Source organism: Corythoichthys intestinalis, chromosome 6 (assembly GCF_030265065.1).
Source record: "Corythoichthys intestinalis isolate RoL2023-P3 chromosome 6, ASM3026506v1, whole genome shotgun sequence".
In the NCBI taxonomy this organism is placed as follows: Eukaryota; Metazoa; Chordata; class Actinopteri; order Syngnathiformes; family Syngnathidae; genus Corythoichthys; species Corythoichthys intestinalis.
In genome coordinates, this window is record NC_080400.1 from 5107041 (window position 1) to 5127971 (window position 20931).

Consider the following 20931-nt stretch of genomic DNA (forward strand, 5'->3'; position numbering starts at 1 on the left):
CCTCTGATGCAGGTCAAAATTGTTTCCCTTGGAGGAGTAGCCTATCTCGAAAAAAAATGTCATTTCCTGTTCCCAGCAGGGGTCGATAGGCCTAATGGGTAATATTTCAATGCAGTTTTGTTCAGGCTGGGATACCTCTCATACATAAAAGATATGAAAAAAGACTGAACCTTGGATCAGGGAGTTATTAGACATTTACTGAATTTGGCGTGTTGCCCCCCAATAAAGGCTGACTTTGCCACTCCGTCCAGGTCAGGCCCCGTGAACATCATTTTCATAACTTTAGATCTCATATGTCTCATGAACAGTCTCACCAATTTTGAGGAAGATCCAACCAAATACCTGGGCTCCGATGTCTCAACTGTGCATCCTTTAAATCGAGAAAAAAAAATCACATTTAATACAAAATACCAAATTCCTGTTGAGACGTTTAGGTGCATTTTGGCACAAGGTATCAACCCCCCCAATTTTCGTGGCTCAGGTGCAGTTTTACACAGGGTATCGACTCCCCTAATTTTCATCGCTCTACGTTCTAATATTTGTTATTATTCCTCTTCTTTAATTGATTAGGATTTTACACTTTTAATTAGTATTTTTCAAAATAATGTTTCTATATATTTTTTTTTATCACGATATTTTTGCTATTTGGACTACAATATTTTGGCGAAAAACATGATTTCAATGCTATGTGATTTACTTTTGTGGGCCACACAAATTGATGCGGCGGGTGGAATCTGGCCCCCGGGCCGCCTGTTTGATAGCTGTAAATGGTTGAATGTTGCAGGCGAGGAGGTGAAGAACCCGCAGAAAGCCATCCCCGTGGGGATCGTTAGCTCGCTGCTCATCTGCCTGATGATGTACTTGGGCGTGTCCACCGCCCTCACCATCCTCATGCCTTACTACCTGCTGGATGAACACAGCCCGCTACCTCAGGCCTTCACCCACGTGGGCTGGCCCATAGCCACCAACGTCGTGGGCGCTGGCTCCCTCTGCGCCCTCTCCACCAGGTCAGTATCCTCGCTCTCCACCAGGGGTCTCCATACTCTTGAACCGATACCGGAACGGCACTAATATGACATCATCGTAGCAATACGTACGCTTCGAGATTTAGTTTTTAGCTGCGCCACTTACACACACCGTCGTAAAACAAGGAGCACTGGTCACTAGGAGTGGGGAGCCTCCGTGTACCTCATAATACGATACGATTTACGATACAAGGCTCATGATAATGATGATCTCACTAGATGGCGATTCTACAATATATAATATCTTGATTTTTGGTCACTTCTGTAGATATTGGGTCACTTCCTGTTGATTTTGGGGGTATTTTTTGATCGTTCCCTGTTGATTTTGGGGGCATATACTAGTCCTTCTCAAAAAATTAGCATATTATAAAGTTCATTATTTTCTGTAATGTACTGATAAACATGAGACTTTCATATATTTTAGATTCATTACACACAACTGAAGTACTTCGAGCCTTTTATTGTTTTAATATTGATGATTTTGGCAAAAAATTCAAGAAAAAACAAATCCCTATCCCAAAAAATTAGCATATCATGAAAAGGTACTCTAAAGAAGCTACTAACCTAATCATCTGAATCAACAAATTGACTCAAAACCACTCGGAAGATTCCTGAGGCTTTTAAAAACTGCCAGCCTGGTTCGTTAGGCAAGGCAAGGCAAATTTATTTATATAGCACAATTCAACACAAGGCAATTCAAACTGCTTTACATCAAATGAAGATCATAAAAATCACATTTAAATCAATACAACGTAAAAACCAAGACAAAAGATCGCATGTAATCACAAATAGAATAAAAATAAATAAATAACAATAAAACAAAAATATAACAAAAACTAATAATAATAATAATTGAAATCAGCAATGGAGATAAGCACAAGAGGAATAGAAAGCAGGTAGATTGAAATATATAGCCAGTTATGGATATGCACTGCTAAACAAAAGCGTTTTTAGCCCTGATTTAAAAGAGCTAACAGTTTGAGCATACTTCAGACGTTCAGGCAACTTGTTCCAGAGGTGAGGAGCATAATAACTAAATGCTGCCTCACCCTGCCGTTCCAGACAACCTTAGGGGTCTAGATGTCTCATAGGAATCTAACAAGTCAAGCATGTATTTTGGTCCAAGGCCATTAAGTGTTTTGTAGTATTTTATAGTCTATCCTTTGACTCACTGGAAGCCAGTGTAGCGATTTCAAAACCGGTGTAATGTGGTCCAGCTTCCTTGTATTTGTGAGGACTCTGGCTGCAGCATTCTGTACTAGCTGCAGCTTCCTGACTGATTTTTTTATCGAGACCCGTAAATATACCGTTGCAATAGTCCAATCTGCTGAAAATGAATGCATGCATACGTTTTTCCATGTCTTGTTGAGTCAGAAGCCCCTTAATGCTGGTTATATATTTTAGGTGGTAATAAGCGGATTTAGTGACGGACTTTAGATGGCTATCAAATTTTAGGTCTGAGTCAATAATTACGCCAAGGTTTCTGACTTGATTTGTAGCTGTAACTACAGCTACTCAAAACCGCAATCATTGGCAAGACTGCCGACCTGACTGCTGTCCAGAAGGCCATCATTGACACCCTCAATCAAGAGGCTAAGACACAGAAGAAATTTCTGAGCGAATAGGCTGTTCCCAGAGTGCTGTATCAAGGCACCTCAGCGGGAAAGAAAAAGTGTGGCAGGAAACCCTGCACATCCAGAAGAGGTGACCGCACCCTGAGAAAGACAGTGGAGAAGGGCCGATTCCAGAACTGCAGAAACAGTGGACTGAGTCTGGAGTAGAAACATCCCGAGCTAACGTGCACAGGCGTGTGCTGGAAATGGGCTACAGGTGCCACATTCGCCAGGTCAAGCCACTTTTGAACCTGAAATGGCGGCAGAAACAACTGACCTGCAGCACTGGACTGTTGCTCAGTGGTCCAAAGTAATTTTTTCAGATAAAAGCAAATTTTGCATGTCATTTGGAAATCAAGGTGCCAGAGTTTGGAGGAAGACTGGGGAGAAGGTGTTAAGTACCCACAGTCAGTGATGGTCTGGGGTGCCATGTTAGCTGCTGGTGTTGGTCTACTGTGTTTTATCAAGGGCAGGGTCAATGCAGCTAGCTATCAGTAGATTTTGGAGCACTTCATGTTTCCATCTACTGAAAAGCTTTATGGAGATAAAGATTTCAAAGATTTCATTTTTCGGCACGACCTGGCACCTTATCACAGTGCCAAAACCACTGGTAAATGGTTTACTGACCATGGCATTACTGTGCTCAGTTGGCCTGCAAACTCTCCTGCCCTTAAACCCCATAGAGAATCTGTGGGATATTGTGAAGAGGAAATTGAGACCCAAGGCCGCTAACGAAGCATCCATAACATCTCAGCAATGCCACAGGCTGACTGCCTCCATGCCACGCCGCATTGAGGCAGTCATTTCTGCAAAAGGATTCCCGACCAAGTATTGAGTGCATAACTGATATAATTAGTTGAAGGTTGACTTTTTTTGTACTAAAAAACACTTTTTTGTATTGGTCGGATGAAATGTGCTATTTTTTTGAGATAGGGATATGTACATTACAGAAAATAATGAACTTTATCACAATATGAAATTTTTTTGAGAAGGACTAGTACAGATCACGTCCTGCTGGTTTTGGGTTACTGAACACGAAGTGTCCTCGGAAGGTCCCAAAATGAACAGGAAGTGACCTGTAAATGCTCTAAAATGAACATGAAATGACCTATAAATGCTAGTGGTGTCAACAATAATCGATGCGGCGATACATCCCGATGCGGGGCATGGATGATTCGATTCGATGCGGGCAACAAGCCGAATCGATTCAGCGCATTTTAAAATATATAAGTACGTTAAAAAATCTTCCCTGTGCAATTCCGGTGATGCAACGGATTTGGTTTCCCCATTTGTATTATTATTCTCATGTTTCATTTTTTACACACCGCATAACTCTGGTCAAGTTTCCCACCAACCTCGTAGAAGCCAAAATGTCTCCAGATGTCTGCTTTCAATGTCTTAGGTGCATCAATAATCTTTCTCGCTCTCTCTTTCTCCGCTTCAGCCATTGTTATGTTATGTCCTATCTCTTAGAGGTTAGATCTTGTGCCCGAACCCGATTAATATTATTTTGGGTCGGGTCGGGCCCAAAATGTTAAGCATTAATGTTCGGGTCGGGTCAGGTCGGGCCACCGCGCCGGACTAATAAATTATATTTTAAAAAATGGGATAAAACCGAGAGCAGATTCTCTGTATTGTGCTTTTGTTTGTGCACGCACATGAACGCCGTGGCCCGCATGTTTTTTTTTTTTTATATATTAAACATTCCCAGCGTTATTTCGTTGTGTAAATGCTTTTATAATGATCATAAAAATATGTAGAGTATTTTAAACATTAAGAAAACTTGCGTTTTTTTTCTGCCAACTGAGAATTCGTTACGAAAGGCGCTTTTGTTTATGCACACAAAGGCAACAGAAATGTGATCCTTTTGAATCTTTTCCTCTGTGTGTCTGCAAAACCCAAGGGTTTTTATTTTACATTAAACATTCCCAGCGTTTTTTCGTTGTGTAAATGCTTTTATAATGATCATAAAAATAAGTAGACTATTTAAACATTAAGAAAACTTTTTTTCTGCCAACTCGAAGAAATTAAAATAAATTGATGCTGCTGCGTTTTTTTTTTTTCCGCGTCACTCCAACAAAAAAAACAACAACAAAAAAAGTTTTTTTTCGGGCTGGGCCTGCAAATCTAGTTGATTGGGCTCGGGCCGGGTCGGACTTCAATACCAGCGGGCCGTGTCGGGTCGGGCTGGATTTTTTAGGCCCGATCTAACCTCTATTGCACATATACTGTATAGTGGGCTAGGCCTACATTTTACTTTTGTTCTACATTGCAATTTAGTAGCGTTTGCTTGTGCGCGCACATGAATGCAGTGGCGCCGCCCGCTTTTTCTTCTTCACCGCTGTGGCGCTCGCGATTCGTTACGAAAGACACTTTTACGTATGCACACAAAGGCAACACAAATGTGATCCTTTTGAATATTCTCCTCTGTGTGTCTGCAAAATCGCATGTTTTTTTTTTTTTTTTATATTAAACTTTCCCAGCATTATTTCATTGTGTAAATGCTTTTATAATGATCATAAAAATGTGTAGACTATTTAAACATATAGAAAACTTGCGTTTTTTCTGCCAACTCGAAGAAATAATAAAAAATTGCTGCTGCTGTGTTTTTTTGTCACGTCGCTCCCAAATAAATTTTTTTTTTTTAAATCGGGTTTTTCGAGCTGGGCCTGCAAATCTAGTTAATTGATCGGGCTCGGGCCGGGTCAGGCTTCAATACCAGTGGGCCATGTTGGGTCGGGATGGATTTTTTAGGCCCGATCTAACCTCTATTGCTCATATATAGTGGGCTAGGGCTACATTTTACTTTTGTTCTACATTGCAATTTAGTTGTTTTGTTTGCAACTGAACTGATCCCTGGATTGATATTGCGATAAAGATGCTGCTGCACTACAATATTTTCTTTGTCGTTTTCTTTAATATTTACTTGAATATTTTTATTGATGGGTCGTTGTGACTAAAATACAGTGACTGTTTTTAATTGTTTTCAATTACTGATTTTGCACAGAGTTCAGATGTTGCACTGTGTGAAAGGCTGCTACTGTGTGTAAAAAAAAAAAAGAAAGCCCTGGTCTCATTCAAAGCACTAATTAATTGCTGTGATTTTTTTTTTTTTTTTAAATAAATATATCTGAAAGTATTTTCATTTGACTTCAACCAGGGGTGACACAAGAGCCTATAAAAAGTTGTTTAATGTCTGACCGCTTGTGTTGCCTCATGATTCACAAAAAATATGCTTTGCTTTAGAATTTTAATGCATCCCAGGCTTTAATGCATCGCCATGCATTTCCGAATCGAACCGAATCGTGACCAGCTGAATCGAATCGAATCGTGGCCCTCCGAATCGTAATCGAATCGAATCGTGAGGGCAGTGCCGATGCACACCTCTAATAAATGCCCCCCAAACCGGGAAGACTTGCTGTCAATGCTCGGTCTTAGTGACCCTCACAGTCAAAATGGATTGGACATCTAGCACCGTGAATAGCAGCCAATGAGTTAACAAAAATTTGGTCGCTAACTGATGGTTGTTTTATTATTTTTTTAAAACCTTTTGGGATACAAAGTACATCACCATTTTGAGAAACACTGCCAAAAGTACTGGCACCCCTGTAATTCTGTCAGAATCTCCCAGAAAATGGTCAACAAAAGAAGACTCCATACTGCACAGCGTCAGCACATTATTTCTTAGTACTTCCCGATACCGATGACGTCATTTTATCGCCGTATCGTTACCGATACTAAAACTAGTTGAGAATCCCGGCTTGACTGACATGCTTGTTTTTGCCCGTAGCTTGCTGGGAGCCATGTTTCCCATGCCCAGAGTCATCTGGGCCATGGCGGAAGACGGCCTGCTCTTCAAGTGTTTGAGCAAAATCAACAGTCGCACAAAAACGCCGCTGGTGGCGACCATCGTGTCGGGCGTCATAGCAGGTGAGTCCATTTGTGGGAATCTCAATTTGGCCATTTCTGGACTTGTTGAGGTTCTCTGTCCGCCGCAGCCACCATGGCCCTGCTCTTCAACTTGAGGGATCTGGTGGACCTCATGTCGATCGGCACTCTGCTGGCGTACACGCTGGTGGCCGCCTGCGTGGTGGTGCTCAGGTACGCACTCGCTCTCAATCTGGACACAGATGAGAACTTTAAACCCTCTTAACCCATAAGTACATATACAGTGCCTTGCAAAAGTATTCGGCCCCCTTGAACCTTGCAACCTTTCGCCACATTTTTAGGCTTCAAACATAAAGATATAAAATTTTAATTTTTTGTCAAGAATCAACAACAAGTGGGACACAATCATGAAGTGGAACAAAATTTATTGGATAATTTCAACTTTTTTAACAAATAAAAAACTGAAAAGTGGGGCGTGCAATATTATTCGGCTCCTTGCGTTAATACTTTGTAGCGCCACCTTTTGCTCCAATTACAGCTGAAAGTCGCTTGGGGTATGTTTCTATCAGTTTTGCACATCGAGAGACTGACATTCTTGCCCATTCTTCCTTGCAAAACAGCTCGAGCTCAGTGAGGTCGGATGGAGAGTGTTTGTGAACAGTAGTCTTCAGCTCTTTCCACAGATTTTCGATTGGATTCAGGTCTGGACTTTGACTTGGCCATTCTAACACCTGGATACGTTTACTTTTGAACCATTCCATTCTAGATTTGGCTTTATGTTTTGGATCATTGTCCTGTTGGAAGATAAATCTCCGTCCCAGTCTCAGGTCTTGTGCAGATACCAACAGGTTTTCCTCCAGAATGTTCCTGTATTTGGCTGCATCCATCTTCCCGTCAATTTTAACCATCTTCCCTGTCCCTGCTGAAGAAAAGCAGGCCCAAACCATGATGCTGCCACCACCATGTTTGACAGTGGGGATGGTGTGTTCAGGGTGATGAGCTGTGTTGCTTTTACGCCAAACATATCGTTTTGCATTTTGGCCAAAACGTTCAATTTTGGTTTCATCTGACCAGAGCACCTTCTTCCACATGTTTGGTGTGTCTCCCAGGTGGCTTGTGGCAAACTTTAAATGAGACTTTTTATGGATATCTTTGAGAAATGGCTTTCTTCTTGCCACTCTTCCATAAAGGCCAGATTTGTGCAGTGTACGACTGATTGTTGTCCTATGGACAGACTCTCCCACGTCAGCTGTAGATCTCTGCAGTTCATCCAGAGTGATCATGGGCCTCTGGGCTGCATCTCTGATCAGTTTTCTCCTTGTTTGAGAAGAAAGTTTGGAAGGACGGCCGGGTCTTGGTAGATTTGCAGTGGTCTGATGCTCCTTCCATTTCAATATGATGGCTTGCACAGTGCTCCTTGAGATGTTTAAAGCTTGGGAAATCTTTTTGTACCCAAATCCGGCTTTAAACTTCTCCACAACAGTATCTCGGAGCTGCCTGGTGTGTTCCTTGGTTTTCATAATGCTCTCTGCACTTTAAACAGAACCCTGAGACTATCACAGAGCAGGTGCATTTTTACGGAGACTTGATTACACACAGGTGGATTCAATTTTTCATCATCGGTCATTTAGGACAACATTGGATCATTCAGAGATCCTCACTGAACTTCTGGAGTGACTTTGCTGCACTGAAAGTAAAGGGGCCGAATAATATTGCTCGCCCCTCTTTTCAGTTTTTTATTTGTTAAAAAAGTTTAAATTATCCAATAAATGTTGTTCCACTTCACGATTGTGTCCCACTTGTTGTTGATTCTTGACAAAAAAATTAAATTTCATATCTTTATGTATGAAGCCTGAAATGTGGCGAAAGGTTGCAAGATTCAAGGGGGCCGAATACTTTTGCAAGGCAATGTAGACTTCACTATCAGTTTACGGGACTCGGGGCTGAAACGTCAAATTCAAATACTTTCCAAACCAAAGCTGCTAGCGAACTAAAACCAGAGGCATTGCGTCCCATTAGGCAAACCAGGCAATTGTCTATGGCCCCCAGCCAGCAGGGGCCCCCAAAGGGCCAACAGATTTAGCACACGCAGCTTTACTCCACTGTCGCAGCGACAAGTGCGACAGTGCCAGCCTTGTGTTTGAGTTCCCTGAAGGGGCCCCTTCACTCGCAAAAAGCAGAAGAGGAGAAAAGGAAGCAAGACATCGGTGAGTGGGCTATGTTACTGTAGTTTTACACTCACCAGCCACTTTATTAGGTACACCATGCTCGTAACGGGTTGGACCCCCTTTTGCCTTCAAAAGTGCCTCAATTCCTCTTGGCATAGATTCAACAAGGTGCTGGAAGCATTCCTCAGAGAGTTTGGTCCATATTGACATGATGGCATCACACAATTGGTGCAGATTTGTCGGCTGCACATCCATGATGCGAATCTCCCGTTCCGCCACATCCCAAAGATGTTCTATTGGATTGAGAACTGGTGACTGTTGAGGCCATTTGAGTACAGTGAACTCATTGTCATGATTCCAGCTTTATGACATGGCACATTATCCTGCTGAAAGTAGCCATCAGAAGTTGGGTACATTGTGGTCATAGAGGGATGGACATGGTCAGCAACAATACTCAGATAGGCTGTGGCGTTCCAACGATGCTCAATTGGTACCAGGGAGCCCAAAGAGTGCCAAGAAAATATTCCCCACACCATTACACCAGCCACCAGCCTGAACCGTTGATACAAGGCAGAATGGATCCATGCTTTCATGTTGTTGACGCCAAATTCTGACCCTACCCTCCGAATGTCGCAGCAGAAATCGAGACTCATCAGACCAGGCAGCGTTTTTCCAATCTTCTATTGTCCAATTTCGATGAGCTTGTGCAAATTTTAGCCTCAATTTCCTGTTCTTAGCTGAAAGGAGTGGCACCCGGTGTGGTCTTCCGCTGCTGTAACCCATCTGCCTCAAAGTTCGACGTACTGTGCGTTCAGAGATGTTCTTCTGCCTACCTTGGTTGTAACGGGTGGTTATTTGAGTCACTGTTGCCTTTCTATCAGCTCGAACCAGTCTGGCCATTCTTCTCTGACCTCTGGCATCAACAAGGCATTTCCGCCCACAGAACTGCCCTTCACTGGATATTATATCTTTTTTGGACCATTCTCTGTAAACCCTAGAGATGTTCCAGAGATGTTAGAGAAGTTCCAAGTCAATTCCTGTTGATGTTGGGCCAACTTACATTAGTTATGATGCACTTACAGGTGACTTTCTATTGATTTTGGGTCACTTTCTAATGGTTTTGGGGCATTCCCAGGTCACTTCCTGTCAGTTTGTGGGCATTTTGGGTTCACTTCCTGTTCGTATTGGGTCAATTCCTGTTCATTTTGTCACTTCCTCCTGATTTTGGGGCATTTTTTGGTCACTTCCTGTTTATTTGGGGGCATTTCGGGTTCACTTCCTGTGCATATGGGGTCACTTCCTGTTGATATTGAGGCATTCCAGGGTCACTTGCTGTAGATAACGGGTCGCTTCCTGTTCATACGTCACTTCCTGTTGATTTTGGGCCAACTTACATTGGTTTTTATGCACTTACAGGTCACTTTCTGTTGATTTTGAGTCACTTTCTGATGATTTTAGGGACTTTCCAGGCCACTTCCTGTTGGTTTGTGGGCATTTTGGGTTCACTTCCTGTACGTATTGGGTCGCTTCCTGTTCATTTTGTCACTTCCTGTTGAGTTAGGGCATTTCCTGGTCACTTCCTGTTGATTTTGGGCCAACCTTCTGTTGGTTTTGGCACACTTACTGGTCACTGTTGTTTTTGAGTCACTTTGTGATTAGTTTGCAGCATTCCCGGGTTACTTCCTGTTTATTTTGGGGGCATTTCAGGTCACTTTCTGTTGATTTTGGGTCACTTTGTGACGATTCTGCGGCATTCCAGAATGACTTCCTGTTCATTTGCCACTTCCTGTTGATTTCGGGAAATTTCCAAGTCATTTCCGGATGATTTCACACGTTTCTGTTGGTTTTGGTGCACTTCCTGTACATTTTGAGCCACTTCCTAGGGAAAATATTCAATAATTTACTGTTGATTTTAGGGTATTTTATGTTCACATCTTTGTGATTTTGAGGCATTCCCGGGTCACTTTCTTGTTCATTTCTGACTTACTGTTGAGTTCGGGCCACCTTCTGTTGGTTTTGACGCACTTACACGCCACTCTTTGTTGACTTTCTGGTGATTTCGCGGCATTCCCGGGTCACTTCCTGCTCATTTGCCACATTATGTTGATTTTGGGGCATTTCCAAGTCACTTCCGGTTGATTGCAGATCCCTTTTGGTTGGTTTTGGTGCAATTATGGGTCGCTTTCTTATGAGTTTGGGGTATATCTGCACATTTTTACTCACTTCCTGTTGATTTTGGGCCACCTTCAGTTGGTTTTGGAACATTCCCAGGTCACTTTCCTTTGTGTTTCTGCTCAGTTTGACGATGTTACAGCATTCCCGGGTCACTTCCTGTTCATCGGTCACTTCCTGTCCTTCTATCTCCAGGTCACTTCCAGTTGATTTCAGACCACTTTCTGTTTGTATAATTCTGGGGTACGGTATGTCGTATCGAAAATAGTATTGCGCATACATATCGAGTTGAAAATTTTCTCGTGTTGAATTATGTTCAAACCAGTAAATGATCATGTTTCATTGCCATTGACAGTGATAGACGTCCGAGCTGCCTTCAAGTCCAAATGTCTACCACCGTCAATGAGTCTAAACAAGACCAAAAAATCTGTTCTAAAATGGCGTCTGGTCCGAAGGTACAGGCCCGAAAGGAGAACCAGCTACGAGATGAGCGCCGTCGCGGATGAAGCGGATACCGAAGGTGACGTCACCATCCAGAAAAAGGACAACCTCTGCTCGGCCGTGCTACGGCTCCTGCTCCGACCCGACAAAGAGCCCACTCCTCGCTCCGGGTTCGCCGTGGTGGTCTGCACCGTCGTCCTCAGTGAGAAGCGCCGCCGATGACGACGGGCGCGGTGGCCGTGAGGTTGATTGTGATTGTCACCGGCAGCGGTGTTGGCGTTCCTCTTTAGCGTGGTAGCCGTGACGAGCAAGCACGCGGCGTGGACTCCCGCCTTTTTGGGCGCTGTGGCGGCGGTCAGCGCGGGCGTGACGCTGGTGGTGTGGAGGCAACCGCAGAACAAGGCCAAGCTCAGCTTCAAAGTAGTGTTGCGCCGATAACATTTTTGAAACAATACGGCATCGGCCGATACTGTACTGATACCACATGTTCTCTTTAAATACAAAATGAATACAAAACTAATTGGCTACCATTGACCAATCCATTTGAAGGGACATTCCCATTAAAGTCTGCATTGACATATATCAACAGGAAGTGACTTTGAAATGTCCCCAAATTAACAGGAAGTGATGTTATATGAACAGGAAGTGGCCAGATAACAACAGGAAGTGACTTTGAAATGTCCCCAAATCAACAGGAAGTGACCTGACTTCAACAGGAAGTGACTTTGAAATGTCGCCAAATCAACAGGAAGTGACCTGTCTTCAACAGGAAGTGACCTGATAACAACAGCAAGTGACTTTGATATGTCCCCAAATCGACAGGAAGTGACCTGACTTCAACAGGAAGTGACTTTGAAATGTCCCCAAATCAACAGCAAGTGGCCAGATAACGACAGGAAGTGACTTTGAAATGTCCCCAAATCAACAGGAAGTGGCCAGATAACGACAGGAAGTGACTTTGAAATGTCCCCAAATCAACAGGAAGTGACTTTGAAATGTCCCCAAATCAACAGGAAGTGACCTGACTTCAACAGGAAGTGACTTTGAAATGTCCCCAAATCAAGAGGAAGTGATCTGATACCAACAGGAAGTGGCCAGATAATGACAGGAAGTGACCCCAAAATGTCCCCAAATCAACAGGAAGTGATCTGATATTAACAGGAAATGACTTTGAAATGTTCCCAGATCAACAGGAAGTGATCTGATATCAACAGGAAGTGACTTTGAAATGTCCCCAAATCAACAGGAAGTGACCTGACAACGCCAGGAAGTGACCTCAAAATTGCCCCAAATCAACAGGAAGTGACCTGATTTCAACAGGAAATGACTTTGAAATGTTCCCAAATCAACAGGTAGTGATCTGATATGAACAGGAAGTGACTTTGAAATGTCCCCAAATCAACAGGAAGTGACCTGACTTCACTAAGAAGTGACTTTGAAATGTCCCCAAATCAACAGGAAATGATCTGATATCAACAGGAAGTGGCCAGATAACGACAGGAAGTGACCTGATTTCAACAGGAAGTTACTTTGAAATGTCCCCAAATCAACAGGAAGTGACCTGATAACAACAGGAAGTCACTTTGAAATGTCCCTAAATCAACAGGAAGTGATCTGATACCAACAGGAAGTGGCCAGATAACAATAGGAAGTGACTTTTAATTGTCCCCAAATCAACAGGAAGTGATGTTATATGAACAGGAAGTGTCCAGACTACGACAGGAAGTGACCTCAAAATTGCCCCAAATCAACAGGAAGTGACCTGATTTCAACAGGAAATGACTTTGAAATGTTCCCAAATCAACAGGTAGTGATCTGATATCAACAGGAAGTGACTTTGAAATGTCCCCAAATCAACAGGAAATGATCTGATATCAACAGGAAGTGGCCAGATAACGACAGGAAGTGACCCCAAAATGTCCTCAAATCACAGTAGGTGACCTAATATTAGCATGAAATGACTTTGAAATGTCCCCAAATCAACAGGAATTGATCTTATAGCAACAGGAAGAGGCCAGAAAACGACAGGAAGTGACCTGATTTCAACAGGAAGTTACTTTGAAATGTCCCCAAATCAACAGGAAGTGACCTGACTTCAACAGGAAGTCACTTTTAATTGTCCCCAAATCAACAGGAAGTGATGTTGTATGAACAGGAAGTGGCCAAATAACAACAGGAAGTGACTTTGAAATGTCTCCAAATCAACAGGAAGTGACCTGACTTAACGGGAAGTGACTTTGAAATGTCCCCAAAGCAAGAGGAACTGATCTGATATCAACAGGAAGTGGCCAGATAATGGGAATGCCCAAATTGCCCGAAATGAACAGGAAATGACCCATAGTGGATGGGAAGTAAACTAGAAAGGACCAATGAGCAGTAAGTGACAGAAAATCAACAGGAAATGACCTGGGAATTGCCCAAAATCAATAGGAGGTGATCCAAAATGAACAGGAAGTGACCTGGAAATGCCTGAAAATCAACTGGAAGTGACCAATGAGCAGGAAGTGACTGAAAATCAACAGGAAGTGACCTGGGAATTACCCCAAAATCAATAAGAGGTGACCCAAAGTGTACAGGCAGTGACCTGGAATCAACAGGAAGTGATGTATAAAACCTCTAAAATTAACTGTCTGCCACTGATAACGCTAGACTCGTTTCAATTCATTGCAGAACCATGAAAAGACCTTTCATGGCCCCTACATTGCCCCTACCAACGTGGCCTCTGGGCGGCCATGTTGGTTGGGGCAATGTTCCGTGCAATGACATTAAAATGAAGTCTTAACTAGCTAATGTGTACTCTCTGCAGGTCCCTTTGGTGCCTTTCATACCTGTGGTGAGCATGATGATCAACACCTACCTGATGATGCAGCTCATGACAGGACCTTACCTGCATTACATTATCTTCATGTCCATAGGTGCTTAAGACATTACATACAAGCAGCAATTGTTGCTTTTTTTTTTGTTGCCGTCATGGCTTGATCAGATACTGCCTTTTGTACGCCATTGGTGGTGCCAGACGTCCAATCCATTTGAAGCGGGAGGTGTGGAAGCGAATGAACGAATTTCAATTCATCACCAATTGTGACCCTCAAATGTCCCCAAATCAACAGGAAGTGACCTGATATCAACAGGAAATGACCCCAAAATGCCCAATATCCACAGGAAGTGGCCCCAAGATACACTCAAATCATTTGGAAATGGCCTGATATACACAGGAAGTGACCCATACATGCACCCAAATCAACAGGAAGTGACCTGATATTAACAAGAAGTGACCCAAAAATGCCCAATATCAACAGAAAGTGACCTGATATACACAGGACGTGACCCATAAATGCACCCAAATCAACAAGTGACCTGATATTAACAGGAAGTGACGCGGAAATGCCCAATATCAACAGGAAGTGACCTGGTATCAACAGGAAGTGATCCTGGAAACGCCCCAAAATCAACAGGCAGTGACGTGATATCCACAGGAAGTGACCCCAAAATGCACCCAGATCAACAGGAAGTGACCTGATGTCAACAGGAAGTGACCCAGAAATGCCCAATATCAACAGGAAGTGACCTGGTATCAACACAAAGTGATCCTAGAAACGCCCCAAAATCAACAGGAAGTGACATGATAGCCAAAGGAAGTGACCCCAAAATGCATCCAAATCAACAGGAAGTGACCTGATATCAACAGGAAATGACCAAGAAATGCCCTGTATTAACAGGAAGTGACATAATATCAACAGGAAGTGAACCAGAAATGGCCTATATGAACAGGAAGTGACCTGGTGTCAACAGGAAGTGACATGATATCCATAGGAAGTGACCCCAAAATGCACCCAAATCAACAGTAAGTGACCTGATATCAACATGAAGTGAACCAGAAATGGCCTATATCAACAGAAAGTGACCTGGTATCAACAGGAAGTTATCCTGGAAACGCCCCAAATCAACAGGAAGTGACATGATAGCCAAAGGAAGTGACCTAAAAATGCATCCAAATCAACAGGAAGTGACCTGATATCAACAGGAAATGAACCAGAAATGGCCTATATGAACAGGAAGTGACCTGGTGTCAACAGGAAGTGACACGATATCCACAGGATGTGACTCAAAATGCACCCAAATCAACAGGAAGTGACCTGATTTCAACAGGAAGTGACCCAGAATTGCCCAACATCAACAGGAAGTGACATAATATCAACAGGAAGTGAACCAGAAATGGCCTATATGAACAGGAAGTGACCTGGTGTCAACAGGAAGTGACATGATAGCCAAAGGAAGTGACCCCAAAATGCATCGAAATCAACAGGAAGTGACCTGATATCAACAGGAAGTGACCCAGAAATGCCCAGTATTAACAGGACGTGACCTGGTATCAACATGAAGTGATCCTGAAATGTCTCCAAATCAATAAGAAGTTACCCAGAAATGCCCAATATCAACAGTAATTGACCTGTTATTGATAGGAAGTGACCCCAAAATTTTCAATATCAATAAGCAGTGACCTTTTAGCCACAGGAAGTGACCACGAAATTTCCCCAAATCGGCAGGAGTTATCTTATATCGATGCGACATGACCTGATATCAACAGGAAGTGACCTTACAGTGCCCCAGAATCAACAGGAAGTTACCTGATATCAATAGCAAGTGACCCAAAAATGACCAATATCAATAGGAAGTGACCTTTTAGCTACATGAAGTGACCCTGAGATGTCCCCAAATCAACAGGAAATGACCAGATATCAACATGAAGTGACCCTCAAAAGCCTCCAAATCAACAGGAAGTGACCTTATGTCAACAGGAAGTAGTCCTGAAATGTCACCAAATACCTGATATCAACAGGACGTGACCTTACACCAACAGGAAGTGTCCCCAAAATGCCCCGAATCAACAGGAAGTGACCTTATGTCAACCGGGAGTGATCCCCCAACAGGAAGTGACCCCGAAATGCCCCAAAATCAACAGGAAGTGTTTTATGTGTTTACCTGCCATAGCATAGCTATTAGCTACCATTGCAATTTTTGCTAATACTATTGATATTCGTGTTGTCTGTGAATTATACATGTTGCATGCATTACAGTACAGTTGGCAAGTCAGTGCAAATTGGTCTCCATCTGCTGGCCAAAATGTGCATTGCTTGAACAGCTCTGTGTTGATAGAGCGTTTTATATCGTTTTGGCGTATAAATCGTCATATTGTACACATAGGCGGAGTTTGACTTTTGGGGCGGGGGGGGGGGGGGGGGGCACAACATGTTGATGACCCCGAAACGCAGTGTCAGCAATAAAATTAACTTGCAGGAATATTTATAATAATAAGTTGACAATGAGTGTTTTTTGTTTCCCAACATTCTTGAGGGGAATTCTAAATCGGGCTGCTCAGGCAATACTTTTTCATCCATTGAATATGGTACGCCTGCCGGTGTCGTGCCAATGTAGTTACCCCAGTCAAAAATTTTATCCCCTGGGCGGAACCATATGGAGGTAGATTTGTCTTTATTATTCAATCAAAAAAGTTGCTTCAATCAAAATATTTTTAAATAAAAAAAAAGTCACTTCAATAAAAAAAATGTGTTTGAATGCAAAAATAATTTGAAACTCAAAAAATGCATGTGAAAGCTATGGTTTTTTTGGGGGGGGATTTTTTTTGTTCTTTTTTTTTGATTGAAGTAATGTTGATATGTGTTTGGGCCACATTTTGGCGAGGACGTTTTTGTCTTTTATTATTCAATCAAAAAATAAGTTGCTTAAAAAAAAATAGATTTTTAAAAAGAAAAATCACTTCATTCAAAAAAAGAAAAAATTCAATCATAGAAAATGTTTTTGAATGCGAAAAAATATTTGAGATTGAAAAATTTGCATCTGAACACTTAATTTTTCATTGAAAAAGTTTTCTTTGGTTCAAGCAATCCTTTTTGTTTCGGCCACATTATTGGTAGAACATTTGTTTCATCATTCAATCCCCCAAAAAGTTGCCTCAATCCCCCAAAAATATTTTCAAAGAAAAAATCGTTTTAAAAATAAAATTGCCCTTCCTTTTTTTGTTGTTGTTGAAAATTATATGCAAAGTAAATGACCATCTAAGGTGCTAGTCACATGTTCTATTCGAAAAAATAATTTTGACCCATTATAAAAATATTTTTTTGTTCATTTCATTCATTTTTGTTGTAGTTTTACTGCTTTACAACTTATATTTACAATATATTTACTTATATTTACAAATTTACAACTTATACTTACAGTATATATATATAAATATATATATAATATATATTAGGGCTGTCAAAGTTATCGCGTTAACGGGCGGTAATTAAGTTTGTAAATTAATCACGTTAAAATATTTGACGCTATTAACACATGTTTTATGGAGTTTTGCCGCCCTCTGCTGGCGCTTGGGTGCGACTGATTTTATAGGCTTATATATTAGGGCTGTCAAAGTTATCGCGTTAACGGGCGGTAATTTTTAAAATTAATCACGTTAAAACATTTGACGCTATTAACGCACATGTTTTATGGAGTTTTGCCGCCCTCTGCTGGCGCTTGGGTGCGACTGATTTTATAGGCTTATATATTAGGGCTGTCAAAGTTATCGCGTTAACGGGCGGTAATTAATTTTTTAAATTAATCACGTTAAAATATTTAACGCTATTAACGCTCATGTCAGACAGATTCAAATGTCAGTAGAGTGAAATGCCCACTTGTTAATTGTGTTTTACGGAGTTTTGCCGCCCTCTGCTGGCGCTTGGGTGCGACTGATTTTATAGGCTTCAGCACCCATGAGCATTGTGTAAGTAATTATTGACATTAACAATGGCGGGCTACTAGATTATTTTTTGATTGAAAATTATACAAATTTTATTAAAACGAAAACATTAAGAGGGGTTTTAATATAAACTTTCTATAACTTGTACTAACATTTATCTTTTAAGAACTACAAGTCTTTCTATCCATGGATCGCTTCAACAGAATGTTAATAATGTTAATGCCATCTTGTTGATTGTTATAATAAACAAATACAGTACTTATGTACCGTATGTTGAATGTATATATCAGTCTTGTGTCTTATCTTTCCATTCCAACAATAATTTACAGAAAAATATGGCATATTTTATAGATGGTTTGAATTGCGATCAATTGTGATTAATTACAATTAATTTTTAAGCTGTAATTAACTCGATTAAAAATTTTAATCGTTTGACAGCCCTAATGTATATATTAGGGCTGTCAAATGATTAAATTAAAAAAAAAAAATTTTTTTTAATCGCAATTCAAACCATCTATAAAATATGCCATATTTTTCTGTAAATTATATATATATTCTGTATAATAAATTGTTGGAATGGAAAGAGACACAAGATGGATATATATATTCAACATACGGTACATAAGGACAGTAGTGGGCATTTCACTCTACTGTCATTTAAATCTGTCTATTGCCACGTTTACATGGAGCCAAATATTCCAATTTCAATCGGAATATTTGTTCAAACCGAATAAATGTTCCATATAAACACCTCATTCGGAATGAACAGGCCCAAACCGAATGGAATTTCATTCCGATTCACAGGGGTGGAATATTCCTTTTCCCAAACCGATTAGAAGTCAAATTATATCATGTAAACAGGGAAGCGGAATGGTGTCTGGCTGCGTTCTTTCTGCACATGCTCCGTACTGACGTGGTGACGTCACTTGGTGACGTAAGTAACGTCACATGCAACATGGCTTCCAAGCACACGCACAGCGCACCCACACAACTTTTTAAATGAACGGTGTGTCATTCTGAAGTTTTGTTTCCACTCGAAAAGTTAGAACAGCAGCTGATCTGACGATCGATCTCCATGTTTTGCAACGTGACGCTTTTTGATTAATCTGCGCATGTCAGACGGCAGTTGTCAAACGTCCTTTCGGAATAAAGGCAGACACATGGAAACGCTGGATCGGAATAGATGAAGTGACATGTAAACAGCTGATGTGAAATTTCCATTCGGAATGATTTGAATCGGTATGAAAAAAAGTCAGCATGTAAACGTGGCTTATGCTGTCCTCACTCCGAAGCGTCTACTTTTTCCAAAGCTAGACAGCTAGTGAACGACGCCTTAATAATCAGACTTCTTCCTTTTTCATCAGATTTATTAATAAAATAGCCTCAAACCATTGTCCTCTTTAGACCGTCATAAAACTACAAAAAAAAAAAGTACACAAGCATTGCATTAGCAACAACGTTAGCTTAGCACACTTATACAGGTTCACTAAACAAAAAGCGTCTCATACAAAAAATAGAACATTTCGCTTACTAACATAATATGTACATTCTTTACAACAACCATACTTACGGACAAATCTTGTCCAAGGATCATATAAGCACAACATTACAACGTAGGCGTCAGCCCGAGATGTCGTGCAGCCATATTGAACTGGCAAGAAGACAATAAACCATGTCGCAAAGCGACCACAAGAGTTCGCTGTTAGACAGCACAAAAAGCCTTGCTGTAAAACTTACCAAAAGGCAGAATACTGTCTGAACGGGACATGTGCGTTAATTGCGTCAAATATTTTAACGTGATTAATTAAAAAAATTAATTACCGCGCGTTAACGCGATAATTTTGACAGCCCTAGTATATATATATATATATATATATATATGAAAGTCAATTTCATGCAATGACACTTTTTGGCCACCAGGGAGGGCCTGCCCCCCCCCCCCTTAAAATCCGCTTATGATTGTACAGCACTACTTTCATATGTGGAAGTAGCAATCTAAACAAAAATGGCGATCTTACAAAAAAAAAAAAAGGAAAAAACTGGTGAGGTCTGTTTGTCTTTGCCATTTTGCAGGTTTGCTGATCTACTTCGGCTACGGATTTCACCACAGCGTGCAGGGGGAGTGGGACAAGATGTACGGAGGCAGACGGGACGGTCGGGGAGACCAAATTGAAAAGTGAAAAAGCGGGCGGGGCCAGATGACTTCATCCATTTGAACTTTATCCCGGGTAGATGTCCAATCCATTTGACGTGGGAGGGCTGGCAGCGCATGAACAAACGTCAATGGCAGCCACCTTGGTGGAGACTGGCGCCAGTTGGACTGTTTTGTGACCATTTTGAAGACCAGCTCATTTCTTTCAACTATTTTTTTTAATCTTTTAATGTAATGTTTGAATTGTTCTACCATTTTGTGCATTTTTCTATCATGATTTTAATGTTACTTTACAAACGGTGTACTTAAATCATGATTTAAAGATTCACAATATTGACAACAGAAATTGCAATTGTAGTTTGTACAATTGGCTCAATTTGGTCGGTCACTTGTTTCTTTGAGGGACCACTACAATGGACAGCCAATCACTGAAGACCTTTAACCCTTTATAGAAGTTAAAAGTGTAAGTTTGTAAGTGGGGCTTTTTTTGTCATTTAAAAAACAATATTTGAAGTGCTTAAGATGTCGGAACACAGTACATTTGACAGGGCAGGGATGACGAGACGGGCACAGGTCCCGGAACATATGCAGAAAATGGTGCTGAAAACACGCAAATGCCCACTTGCCATGCTGTGGGACTTGCAAGCCTCAATTTCAGATAATATCCATGGTATAAATGTTATGATAACAATTCACATTTAGGCTACACTCT

The 20931-nt window shown here is 41.4% G+C and overlaps 1 protein-coding gene across 3 annotated transcripts in view; it reads left to right on the forward strand.

Moving 5' to 3' along the window:
• The window catches only part of LOC130917927 (high affinity cationic amino acid transporter 1-like), a 57028-nt gene extending 36334 nt beyond the window's left edge, over positions 1-20694 (forward strand). For 2 of the 3 annotated variants that reach the window (XM_057839710.1, XM_057839712.1), the window contains 7 exons: positions 785-1007; positions 6429-6568; positions 6637-6739; positions 11322-11509; positions 11576-11727; positions 14114-14222; positions 20141-20694. In XM_057839710.1, coding sequence (XP_057695693.1) covers positions 785-1007; positions 6429-6568; positions 6637-6739; positions 11322-11509; positions 11576-11727; positions 14114-14222; positions 20141-20247 — 1022 coding nt within the window. In that variant the 3' untranslated portion in view covers positions 20248-20694. The remainder of the gene's footprint in view (positions 1-784; positions 1008-6428; positions 6569-6636; positions 6740-11321; positions 11510-11575; positions 11728-14113; positions 14223-20140) is intronic. The other variant, XM_057839711.1, reaches the window with a different exon arrangement.
• Positions 20695-20931: the final 237 nt, after the last annotated feature.